This window comes from Opisthorchis viverrini (genome assembly GCF_000715545.1).
Source record: "Opisthorchis viverrini unplaced genomic scaffold opera_v5_88, whole genome shotgun sequence".
NCBI classification, from domain to species: domain Eukaryota; kingdom Metazoa; phylum Platyhelminthes; class Trematoda; order Opisthorchiida; family Opisthorchiidae; genus Opisthorchis; species Opisthorchis viverrini.
The window spans coordinates 1168901-1182228 of NW_008751745.1; the positions used below are offsets into that span (position 1 = coordinate 1168901).

At 44.7% G+C, this 13328-nt stretch overlaps 2 protein-coding genes across 2 annotated transcripts in view; one reads left to right on the top strand and one right to left on the bottom strand.

Moving 5' to 3' along the window:
* T265_13660 (hypothetical protein) overlaps positions 1–13328 on the bottom strand; it is a gene marked incomplete at both ends in the record, with an annotated part of 81160 nt that overhangs the window by 10356 nt on the left and 57476 nt on the right. The window contains one exon of the mRNA XM_009169917.1: positions 4193–4305. Within this exon, the coding sequence (XP_009168181.1) occupies positions 4193–4305 (113 nt within the window). The remainder of the gene's footprint in view (positions 1–4192; positions 4306–13328) is intronic.
* On the top strand, positions 3941–13201 carry T265_05013 (hypothetical protein; the record flags this gene model as incomplete). Its single annotated transcript, XM_009169903.1, has 3 exons — positions 3941–4049; positions 5001–5108; positions 13104–13201. The coding sequence occupies 3 exons, from the start codon at positions 3941–3943 to the stop codon at positions 13199–13201; spliced, it is 315 nt and encodes a 104-aa protein (XP_009168167.1).

Sequence of the window (13328 nt, forward strand, 5' to 3'; positions counted from 1 at the left end):
TTCCAGGCAACTGAATGTGCTGCGCCAGACCACCTCATGTTTCAGTCGCTACGATATTCGAGATATCGCGATACATATATATTTTGTGAGGCACTACTCATGAGGTTGCTGAGGAGTTTTCAGCAACCTTATGAGTAGTGCATTACAAAATTCTTCTAGAGTTTCCACAAACCCACTGCAGCCAAGCATCTCGAATACAGTCAGTTTAGTTTCGGATGATTTAGTATCTATTGTGAGCAGTTTGAATGAAGATCTGAAAAAATGGGTCGTAATGCCCGGAGAATGCATTCGGAAGGTGAGTTCGCGCATGTCGAAAAAGCCTGGTGAGTGAAGTGGTTTAAATATGCATTTCGTGCCGTTGCGCAGTCCTTTAGTTCGCATCTGGGAGACCAAATGATGGCGCACCAATGCCGCATCTAGTCAGGGTAATTAATTACCCACCACCCCACCATCCATCCCGACAACTATACAGGCATGTCCTGAAATGCCAGCGACATGGACAAATGGGCAGGTGAGGTCATCGTCTAAAGTAATCTGCCACTGCTACAAAGCTCCTTCCTCGCATCCGCATGTGTCTAGGCCACATCGTCAAGTCAGGCCTCGTTTATTGAGACTACGATGAGAAGGGTAGCAACTATGCGGAGAGTGATCAAGGCATGACTCACTTCATGTCAGTAACTGGGACAGTGTCCGTCCCTGCCCTGGAGTTCCTGAGTCCCGTTGACGGGGCTAACGCCAGTTACCATGCCGCATAGAGCTGACAGTGCTGAGACTGGCATTGTTGTCAGCACCACCACAAGGGAGTGCAGACAGCGTAGTGCTATGCCGAACCACATTTATCCGCTAGCTACACACCGGTAACTTCACCTTGATGAGTGATGAAACATTTGCAAATAGGCTTGAGTTAGTTGGAAAAAGTGGAAGATCAAGGAACCAAACCCGATAATAATTAATTTGAAACTCCCCCAGTCCACCAGTGCAGGACTTTGATAACCACACTAACCGACAAGAGCCGCTGAATGACACTCAACACTGGTCTAGTGTGATAATCTGACTGGTTCCCCGTCTGGCTAATAACCTAGCCAGTTTGGTGACATGCTCAACTGGCCTGATGAAGCTTTTGTGTCAAAAGCGAAAGGTTGCCCAAACAAGCCCTTATGAAACGAGGTCTGAGTTGGGCTAGTCAGACCAACAACGCGGAGAACTGAACTATCAATGTCGGCCCTAGCTGCGGTGTTATCACAAGTACTAAGAAAAAGGGGCATTGAGCAGTTGATTTGTGGATTTGCGCCAGCTTGAGCATCAATCATGCAACACGTTAAGTTGCTCAGATGTTTTGTGGCTTTCGTATACACTTGGGCTCGGTCCCGGTTTCGGAGCTTCTCTCAACACAGGACAAAACTTTATTCATTCGTTGGTGTGCGGGTCGCTACAGTGAATTAACGTTCTGCATGAACTCAAAAGATCCATGGTCAGTTCAATCAGCTGACCATGTAGGTGGCCGAAATAGATACTGGGACGTGCTACCCCAACCAATGCTTCAGGACCGACTGAAGGAGGTTCCTGGGACTTGCAAAAAAGTGCTAATAAGATAAACAAAACTAACCCAATTGCCAAATGAGCCGTGTGTTATAAAAGCTTAACGGGTGCTGCATCCAGTGCGACAGTGTTTAAATGGGTTTTGTGAGTCAGTGCGGTTAACGATACCGTTGGAAATTTGCGGGTTTATTGGTATACACACGGGGATCAACAAGCTGGAGAAACACTGAAAAATATTCATTGGCGTAGCATAACAAGGGACAGATCTTGGTGGACGAAACATCGACTTCATCCAGACTATCTAGATCTGTCACGAAGAGACTGGACCTTACCGTGGTGTGACGGTTTGCGCACCTCAGCGATCCGGTCCCCGGAAACCACCTGTGAGTGAAAGCATCAAACATCAGAATGGAACGACCATCTCTAATAAGGAGGAACGCCTTGACCGGTGGGCTGAATACTTTGAACAACAACTGTCGTGGCCACCAGCCAGCACTCATCTACAGCCCACAGGTGAAGTAGAACCCTGGACGGTGAACGTGGAACCACCTACGGCCTCGGAGGTTTACGACTGCATATGTTCTCTCAAGCGCCACCGAGCTCCCGGTCCGGATGACCTTCCACCTGCACTGTTCAAAGACGGGGGTGAAGTCCTCAGTCAGCGCCTGTCCGACCTGTTTGCTTGCATTTGGGAAAAGGAGTCTGTCCCAGACAACTGGGAATAGATGTTATATCTGAATATCAGCCAATTATCAGAGTGCCCGTTTGATCATGATCGCTTCCAAGTTGCCCACAGATATGATCCCACGCAGGAATACCAGCACCTTTGTGAGGAGAGCCGTGAAAACCAAGCAGAGTTCCGTTCGGGTCGTGGCTGCATTTACCATATCTCTACCTCACGACAACTGCTGGAGCATCGTCACACAGAAAAACAATAATTGTTGTTCTCATGTCTGAACGTAATGTCCGGCTCGGTCGCGCTGCTTTGTGGGGATGTCTATCTTTCAATGGTGTGCCACGCATTTTCTTCACAGTCCTCCAACCATCATACTATATACCTGCGGGCGCGTTAAGGTCTGCTGGGAATACTCTCCCAACATGACCAAAAGTGGTGCCCTTCAGGCTTACTGTTTGTCACCTTTTCTCCATAACCTAATAGTGGATTAATTAAGTGAGAAACTTTTGTTGTCTTTCACCCTAATTTTGGACCTTCTTTCCTGGGAAGCCCTTAAATTCATTGAATATTTGGCCAATGTTGCGCTACTTCTTTCAGTTTCCATTCAGATAAGAAACACACCAAATAACCTAAGTGATGTTACCATGCGTTTCGAATTGCGTCTCTCACCCTCAAAGTACGAAGTGCTATTATACGACTGGGCGAGCGCGCCACTAAAACAGGCTATGGTGTCAGAACCAAGTTACTGTCTGATTTCGTTTCCCCATCCTGCTGCATTCGGGGATTAAGGCGACCCGGTCGATGGCATGATTTCTTCTTCCAGGATGGGGACCGCGTGATCCTCGCTGTGCCTGGTTGGAGACACTACAAGATATGGCTGGCACCCGATGTCAGTGGCGTTCTTGTTGTCAGTTTCTGTCCAGATTGCCTGAGTGAATTTCTGGAGGTGTAGGCACCTCGGAATGATTGTGTTAAGCTAGCACTAAGTCCCTCCCCCATCCACCTTTATTCTTTTCTTTACAATAAGGCTTTCAAATAAGTCATGGCTGTACGGCAGTGAAGCATTGGTGTTGAGCACTGATGTCATGCTGTCGTTGATGATGATGATGATGACTATCTAGATGTTCAATAGCGTCTGCAAGTCTGCTGTTGGGAATAAGCATACGGGGAGAAATGAGGTGGGAGTAAAGTCAGCCCATACTTACCTGAATGACTACCTATGCTGAATTACTCCACGTGCCCGAGCAACAAGAATTCATAGGGAAATACATTTTAAAATTCCATACTTCTACTGGCACAAACGGCTGCAATCCACCTAAACAGCCTGAGTTGTAGGGTCTCCAGAGGGGTTGGGCGCCTCAGGGTTCTTTTTTATATTTCTGCTGACCTGCTGGCCTTTGAGTGAAGGTGCCTCTTTGAAAATCTCGGAAAACCGAGGGTGTGCACACTTTGTGTGGCTCTTATTGTGTCTGCTGTTGAGGTATCGTTTTCAATAACCCTACACTGCTTCTTCGGCTCAGACTGGTGCAACATGAGTGAAACGGTCTGCGTAAAACTCTATTTGAAACAACCAGAATCGGGTTCGAAAAACTGTTGGCGTTTACTTGATGTCTATGGATACGAAAAAGCGGATTAAACCGTTGTGGCGAGCGGAAAACAAACTTTCAAACTAGGTCTGAACCTGTATATCAGCAACCTTATGAGTAGTACATTACAAATATATACATGTATCGCGACATCTCGAATATCGTAGCGACTGAAACACGAGGCGGCCTGGTGCAGCACATTCAGTTGTCTGAGAACATCACAAACGAGAGATTCAGCTGGGTTCCAGGTTAGTCTCTCGAAAAAACAAATTAGTTTGCAAATGAGTGTATATTCGCTAAGTCTGATCCTGGTGAAACGGCATCTTTACATGGATGCTAGCATCGCAGTTGTGAAAGCCCGAGACAGTATTCTGTGACCGGCTCAACTTACCTCGTTTGCTCGGAGAATATCCTGCATGGAGACGGTGAAACACCTGTGCCAGCAAACATGAACGCTTGTGGTAGCTCGCTGCAGTAGTTGGGAGAGTTCTGAATCGGAAGAAGCTGAAAACAATGGGGCGAAGGATGGATAGGCTTTATGAGGAGTCCAGAAAGCCAAAATAAACATGTTTCGGTCTTATATACCTGTTCAAAGTCAAACTGCACATTTTGCGAAAGACATAAGATCAATAATTATGCTGAGACCCGTCACGCCGCAGTCAACCTTGAACGGCAGTGTATAGAAAATGAGTAAAAATTGAAAACAGCTAGTGACCGTTCCGACAAAAGGTTTGTGCATCAGTATTCTCTGTACAATTACACTGTCACATACACATGCATGCCAGGTTAAGCACACACGTCTAAACCCCGCTTGATATCTCGAAATCAAGTAGACAGAAGGTATTAAAGGTGTTCCGTAAAATCAATCCGTTTGGATATCTACAAAGAGTAGGTGTTCGAGCCAAAGTATATCACTTGACGTGAGCGCCGAGCACGTGCAGTGCCGAAGAAAACTAATAGGGTGAAGAGTTATTTGAGACTGCCGGGACTTGTCAGCTGATACAGATGTTAAACATAGTGTTGTTAGCTGAAAAATAATTATACAGTACTATCTCCCTATTTTTAACTCCGAAAAGCCGAGTGGATTCGGTCGTAGTAGGAAGACGGTCATATCTGGAGGATGGAACAGTCAAACACTCAAAAATGCTATATAAATAAATAAATAAATCATTCAGCTGTGACACCCTTTCGGTGACAAGCTGCCATGCTATCCGAAGGAAGCACGAGGGATGGAATACTGCCAGATGCCCAAGCCTTGACAGGGGAAGTCGAGAGGCAGAGGTCGGATTCGAAGCACGGACATTCCGGTCACTAATTACGAGCTCTGACCACCAAGCCACAAATACCAGCACATCATCAGTAGCATAAATCAGATGTTTAATTTAAACTACCAGTGATGAGTCAAACCTTCTAAGCAAAATAACCGGGATTTCAAACACCATGAGAGTTAAATATGGATCCGTAGAGTCTCCGCCTCTTGTCTATAATGCACCCAGAGGCTTACTACCACCTACTAAGTAATCAGGACACCTCTCAGTAGCCAGCAGTCAGCGATGAAAACTATTCTTCAGCAAGCAAACGGCTAATAAAGAGGGCAGAGCGACCAAATGTGAGCTGTCGCCTCCAGTAGAAAAACAGTCTGCTCATATCGGTGAAAGTGAATTTTCACGAAGAGGATTCACCCTCCGATTTAATTCTAAAGACTTGCAAGTACAGTCCAAATGTAAGCAGACGTGGAAGAATTGCGTCCTCGTTCAGTCCCTTCATTAGTTAGTTCGTAACGGCAAATATCAAGTTTCAGCGAGTAGCTAAACGGCCGCACATAGATTGAGTGTCACAGCCAACTGAGTTAGACCCCCTCTGTCCGGTAGTGTTCACCTCCCAGAAAGGAACGTCATCTTCATACTGAACACTACTTTCATATTGTGATCTTTCGTACTGGATAGTAACACAATGTTGTCGGCAAACAAAAGAACACGTTTCCAGTCCTCAGATCCATTCCCAGTGTATATAAGGGCCTACTTGTTCATGGAACGTGTCTTCCTATAGCCTATCATCCTTTTCGGGCGAAGGGTGACAAGTTTAACCAAGTGAAGTAGTCTCAGAACTACTACCGAATCCTAATGGCCGTCATCATACAGCTGGAAGATTCTGCCTCTTTGGCCAAACGTCCTAGAAAATAAGAAAAAAACCTCCCCGGTTGAAAAAAACTATATGCACATCAAAACGAGGGGTTTAAACGGACTTCCAATGAACGATATACACGTGAGATGAGAAGATTGACGGAAATTTGGGGACTATGTTCACATAATGAATCCAACGCGGGGCAAACCCGGTAGTGGGCTGTGAGTGAATTTTAATCAGTCTCGCCATACTAATTAAAATATCCATTGCTATGCAGGAGAATGTCATACTCCGTCACAACAGCTCCTTTTCCTTTCTATTCTTCAATAGAGGGGTTGCTTAGACTGCGCCAACCCTTTATTTTATACCAAATTATTACTCGAACAATAGATGACACAGATCACTCTGGAAAGTAAAGCATCAGGCCTGTTCCCTGTTGACGTCTGTCTAGTTCCCCCCTGAAGACTTTTAAAATAAGCATGCGTGTCAGTGCTGATACTGCTACCCAAATCGCTTTCTTCCACAACTGTTCAATTCTCTGTAGCAGGCAATGACGCACGTGCTCTCGCGCACTCGTCTAGGTGTGTTCGGATCCGCTGGGTGTGACAACTAGCGTCTTGCGTCAAATAAATTGACACTGGTTGACCTTACCCAGCATGTGCTATCGACTAGTGGTGTCTCGTATTTGTGGGTCGAGCCCCATTCATGAATGCATACATCAGTTCATAGTCAGTCCAGCAGTTTAGCAGCCCGTCGACGCCCTGCGCATACTCGAGTTCCACTTTAGCTATGCAGTGAACTTCCAGACGTCAAAGCATCTATTAGACGTCTGATTAGACGACTGCGTCGCCCATAGCTTCATCCCGCACTGGAACTACTGTCTGATTTAACTGGGGTGGGTCAGAACCGAGCGAATGAGCAGTGCGTGGTCGGTTGGCTTGTTCACTATTTCTGCCTCATGTTGAGCCATCGCTTACCAGTGTAGCTCGAACAACCAAACTGACCTAGACCTGTCCAATTCGGTCCAAACTGATTTTTCCTCATACAATAGGATGAACTGATGTGTTTAACTTTGTGCCTGGTACGAGTAAACTCGTTCCGTGCGAAAAGCAGAGGTTTTGTAAGGACCTTTGCATAGTGGAACCGATATTCGCTAATCGAGTTGGGTTTTATGAAATAACAGAGATGTGAACAAAGTTTTCAGGACATTCAAACATTTCCTTTGGGAGGAAAATTCTGACGACGCAATGTCTTTTATTGGGTGCAAAAGCCAAAAAAAAACAATCAGGTATTACAGTTCGATGAGGGCGTACCTCATGGAGATGTGGACGGGACAGTCTTCTGTCCAGTGTTATTCATCCTTATTTGTTGCTGGGATCACAGGGCATGGGTATTATGAACGTCGAACAGGCTGGAGATCAGGATTAGAACTGTAGGTGAAACTTTCAGTTGTATACCTCGGATAGGTTTACCAATCACAATGTACAAACTCTATATGGACTCAGTTCCATAATAAGTGTATCAAAGCGGGTGTGTTTGAACCTATCCTCCAAAGGGACTATTGACAGTGAACTAATAAACAAGGAAATACCGGGTCAATTCAGTGTTGTCCTTCCAGAACATTAGCCGAAGTCCTGGAAGTTGCCTTTATTCTCTGCACCTTCCTGTCTTTGCTATTCCACCTGTTGAAAAGTTGATTACGCTGCGAGGCCATCAGAATGAGCATAGAAACACATTCAGAAGTAGCTCAAACAGGAAGCTGATTTCATGCGCAGTCGGATAGTGCCTTATACCAATAATTGAAGCTTAAAGAATCGTGCGCCATCCATCGGTCTCGGTCTGCAATTTCATGACAAATGCCCAAAGTAGGAGAGATGGCAACCGACTGTCCAACTATCCACTGTGTAAGCACAAACAATTTTCCGAGTCTTATCTGTTCACTGGGATAAATAGATCTTCAGTTGTGAAGAATTACCTGTCTGGCGCACTGAAAACGAACGGAAATTGGTAAACTATCCATTCGATTTACGAAGTAAGCGAAAGCAAGAGACTGCGACAACTGTTACATGGTGGTTGGTTACGACAAGATGTTCTTGAGCGATGCAACATCGTCGCTGTGCCAGTGATCAAACGGTAGCCCATTGTGAATGAACCGGTGACCTACCAAATGTACCACTAGCAGTTCATCAGTCATATAGATGCTACTCACGGTTCATTGGCTAAGCTATACAACCGTGCATACTACATCGTATACTGTGCTAACGGAATATTAGCTGAGTCTCTCGTGTAGGACAGTATCCCAGCGAGTTTGCTACACAAATATAGCCTCATTTTTCATGCGTAACGCTGTGTAAGATGTCGAAGTGTTTTTGTCAGTACAGTACTTTTCATAAGTTTCATAAGGTTTGGTAACTCACCACTATCGGTTTCGTCCTTCTTGAGGTTCACCAGGTAGACGTGATCCTCCAGTTTCCCCAGCCTCACTTGTTGCTTGGACGCCAAAATTGCACGTAAGTGGAGTTATAGGCCCAATGTAGCACCAACTTGCTGTCAATGGGCGACTTAACGGAATATCAATATCTGCCAATCTTCAGATTGTGCATGAGCTAGATAGATTTGCGCACAATCCGCCACTGCAATACCGGAATGCTACACACGCGGCAGCCAAAATATATCCTTCCATCCTCTTCGAATATCGGACGCTACGTGCTTTATTACAGTATCCTGACTCTACGGATCTTGCCTATTTTTTCAGCAACGGTTTATTGATTCCACGTGGCATCATTGCATAAGCGTTAGGATAAAAGATCATTGAGATTGCAGACCTCAACGGGCACCATATTCTCAAGTATCTGGACAAGAATCGGAAACCACGGCATCGGTTGTAGCAAGGCACGCAGTGATTCAAACAGGGGAGGTGTGATAGTTTCTCTATCAATACAATGCAAGTGTCACACATTTTGAAGGCAATGAAGCTGGGACACCCAATGCAGCACTTGATGTTCGTCCACTTCATTTTACCGATGTTATGCATGAACAACTCAACGCCATACGTCGTTTTGTTTTGCGGTTTTTTTCAAGTCTAGGTAGATGGTGCGAGAATGACCCAGATGACAGGGTCTGGTGATCACATACACTCATACATTCACACATTATTGCAATGATAATTCTTAAACTCATCCCTGGCGTCTTGATAACTTCCCCATCGATTGTCAATTGTTTGTCAGACCTAGTCCCATGTTCACACGAGCTCACGGCATTCAAACCACCCATAAATCGATGTAGTCCACCACACGCACCCAATCACACTGCTACCCGTTAGCGGGACCTGTGACCTTGCAAAGTAACCTTGGCCGTTTGATGTCTCCTAGCGTTCCAACTGGTCGTCTGTTGCCTGTGTAGTAATCAATGCGCATGTGCGTAACAAGCGATCGTCGATTCCCGTTCCGCGTTCCTCTTGTGTAACTCAAGCACATCAGTTGGTCGTACTTTAGGGATAGGTCAGGACTATCCAGTACCAGCATCAATCCATAGGTTGTCCTATGTGCAAGAAGCTGTTGTATACAGAGCTCACACGATCCAGAAAAAGCGAAATGTTCTGTCGTAGATAAAAGTCGTGAGAAATACTCGACTAGGTTTCTATTGTATTGGTGCAGGAAATGTTAAAAGCTTATCTTCGATTTCACATTCTGACGAGGAAAAATTGTCGTTGAGGCGGTGTTTTGGTGCTTCTTGGATAGGATTAATACACTATCATATTGTTCTGTCTACCTAGGTAGAATACAGCACCGGCGAAAAAACAATGGGGCACATCATACAACGGGATGTATTCACTTCATTTTTCAGGTGCGATGCACTGCTGAATTCCACCGTGAAACGGCTGTTAGCTGTAAGCTTTTAGAAAACACCCAGCGTGACGTCATGTTGACAGGTGTTTCGGACAGACAAAGTCGAGTATTCACACCACCACGGTCCACCAAGCGCTTTATGCGTATTCAACCCATTGCCCACAGTCAGCACACAGTGCGGCCAAACGAACAAGTCCACCAAAATGGATCGATGGCTTCGTGAGGGATGTCGCAGGGAAAAAAGACATTCGCGGCTGCACCCTGTTGTTGCGACGTTGTCGTAAGCTGACTCTCCCAGGCTGTGTCGGCGGTTACTAAGCCCACGAAAGCTGATGATATGGCAACCATGTAACCATTTTCTTACATTTGTCAAAATCCCACCGAAACAAGACCTACATTGTGGAACAAAGGTTCCATAGCATACGCTGATCAGCCTGATTCAGAAATTCAGATTTTTGTGTTATTGTCGTACAATTATATCTTCGAGGGATCTACAAGGCACAATGCTCGGAAGCAGTTTGAATACTACACACAAATCAACTAGGTGACAGTGGATATGATGGAAGACTAATAATTAGATAACCCGGGGTTCTCTTCAAATCGATACTTTGTGTGCATAAGAATGAAAGTAAAATTAGCATCGAAAGCACCATAATAATTATTTGGACGTTTGATTCACGTTCGGCCCAACACTGTGGTATAGACCGCAGTTCTCATCAACAGGAATTATGCAAAAGAATGTAGCTAGCAGAACCTTCTTGGACAACGTCCGTCTCGCGACCGAACCGATGATGCCAGGACAGTTCATAACCACTACCAACTTGTTGTGCATTATTTTTAAATGTTATTAGTAGTATGAGCATTATCGTCACAATCCCTAACCATAGTGGATGACAACACAGTACTAGAGAAACCACGATTGTCGTACCAAGTCTTCGCGTTCTCGCGCAGTCGCGTGGGCAGGCTCATGAGGTATGCAATCAAAATATCGACCCCAGTGTCAGGGCTCCGTCTAGTTGCATCGTTCGGTTCAGACCCTAGGCTAACTGTAGATCTCCAGTGTACATGGTTGCAGTGGTGCGTCAAGCCATCTTGATACACTTAGTGGATGCGGTAGAGCCTAATCGCATCTGGTTCCGGTGACCTCGGATAGTCCGGTCTCGCACGATAATTACTTGCGCTGGACTGAATAGACAGCTATGTGCAACTTATCAAAGATAGGCAGCGCAAACTTCTTATTTTTCAAACCGCATCATAGATGCCGCTTATAAACTTCAGGTGAAATGAAACTGACTTCTGATAGTTTTATAATAAAAAAGCAAGATTGGTGTAGATTATGCAGACACTTTGACGAATTACAACACATCTTTGGTAGCAAAACGCCAACCTGTTGGATTTTACTGCATTGATCCTTGGACGGTGTCTAAAACATACTATCACCTGTGGTGTTTCGGGTTAAAATGACTCGATAGGAAAAACACAAATATTCCCGTATCCTTTGTCGTGGTTACCCCATAAGTATGAAATGCTGAGCTTAATTGAATGACGCGGCTAGCTTCCTTCTTAAAGAAAATAGTTTCGGCGTGCCTCAGTATCGTTTCACCTGGGGTTAATCTCGAACACGTGGACAAAGATATTTAACACCGGTACGTTAAGGGTAAGAAACAAAATCAATCGACGATGAGCAGTACCTCGCTTGCCACTGTATTTTATGTGGCTTTATCTAAGATGTTCACTGCTGTGCTCCTGAGTTGGCGAAGGATAATGGAGGGCTTTTTGTCCGCCAGGCTACTGGGACTCGGACTTCTGTGACTCAAGCTCATGAGCAGTACACATTAGTTTCTCTTATATCTGCCGGAATTGGTGAGTCTGTGTTGACAGGAAGATAAGCGGTCGTTTAGAGCTTTTTGTTCCCCACGATTCTACGCCCAGTGTTCGGACTTTACATCGCGAGTGGTGGCAATTTATCTGGTTTGAGGCAGATTAGCCAGGTGTCACAGTTTCCCCCAAAAATACCAATCTGAACAACATCTGTTTCATTTGGTCTGTGGAACTAATAGCAACTAGTTAAACTACATACCATATTAAAAATGATTATTCAAATCATTTCCAATTTGCTTCCTTCTCAATGAGTGAATTTTTTTCAAAGTATCGACATTATATTCAGGCTGCATTAATCGATTCGCTAACGTCAATTCCATACGTCACATCTCAAGAAAATTTTCCGGAAAGCGGAAATATATGTGGAAAAAATATGCTTGTTTGAGGGTGAAGTAAGAGAATTTGGATTTAGTTTTACGCAGTCATGAACATCAAGCACAAATCTCGATGGAACAGAAAATCCCGCACCAGAAAAGTACACGCATTTAAGGGCAAATAGAAATTTCTCAAGTCGAATCGATCCACATGATCACGAAAGGTAACATATTTCTGTATCATCTAAATTTTTTGGTACCGAGCGTTGAGAATATCATGAACTCTCATGCAAATCAGAAGACGCTAAACCGCACTTCACCAACGTTCAGAAGATCTTGGGGATAAATATGATCGAGAGGAATTCTGGTGATGACAATGACTTAAGCGTGTGCTACGGATGCGATTATCACGGTGTAGCAAACATTCAGAGATGTCGTGGTTGGTTGAAAGACCGACGAATGTCTCTTCAAGACTGTCCTTAGTTTTGGATATCATCAATACCTAATCTGGTTATCACATCAGGAAGAGTTCGTATGGAAAATGTTACCCTCTTTCTTTCACGTGAAGTATGTTCGGTTTATGGATTCATGTAAATATATTCGATGTTTGTGTGTGATCGACTGTGCTAAACACAAAAAGGTGGAAAACTCAACCGATTTTTGAGAAGGACTTTCGAGACTTCAGTAGGCGCATCTTAGTTGTACTCCGCATTACCCCTGATTCGTTTTTGACCCAGTTAGGAAAAGTGGCCTTGATTTACCGTTGGAAAAACTAGCGAAATTCCCCCGTTGTCCCGTTTATGGTATAAGTGTGTCAGACTGATGTTACCCGAGCATAGTTGTATCGAAGCAGCTTTGGGGAGCATCCCAAGTTTGTTTGAGTTAACCTAGCGCATCTTAGTTGTACTCATTGTATTGCCTCTGATTCGTTTTTGACCCAGTTACGAAAAGTAGGATTGATTTACCGCTGTCCCGTTTATGGTATGTGTGTTAGACTGATGCTACCCGAGCATAGCTGTATCAAAGCAGCTTTATGGAGCATCCCAAGTTTGTTTGAGTTAACCTGTTTCCGATGAACTCTATGGATGCACCTCGCTATAAAACTACGGCAGTAATAATAGACATAATTTCTCAGCTGTAACACGCTTTCGGTGCATAGCTGCCATCCTACCTGAAGGAAGCAAGGAGGTTGAGATAATGCCAAGCTGTCCAGGCCTAGACGGCAGCAGTTGAGATCGTGAGGTTGGTGTAGAACCACGGACCTCGGTCAGTAAGTTTGCGCTCTGAAACTATAGCATATATTTTGTGTAACCGTTGTATGTAGGGAGACCAAACGACAGTTGAGTTTTTCGTGTGGGCG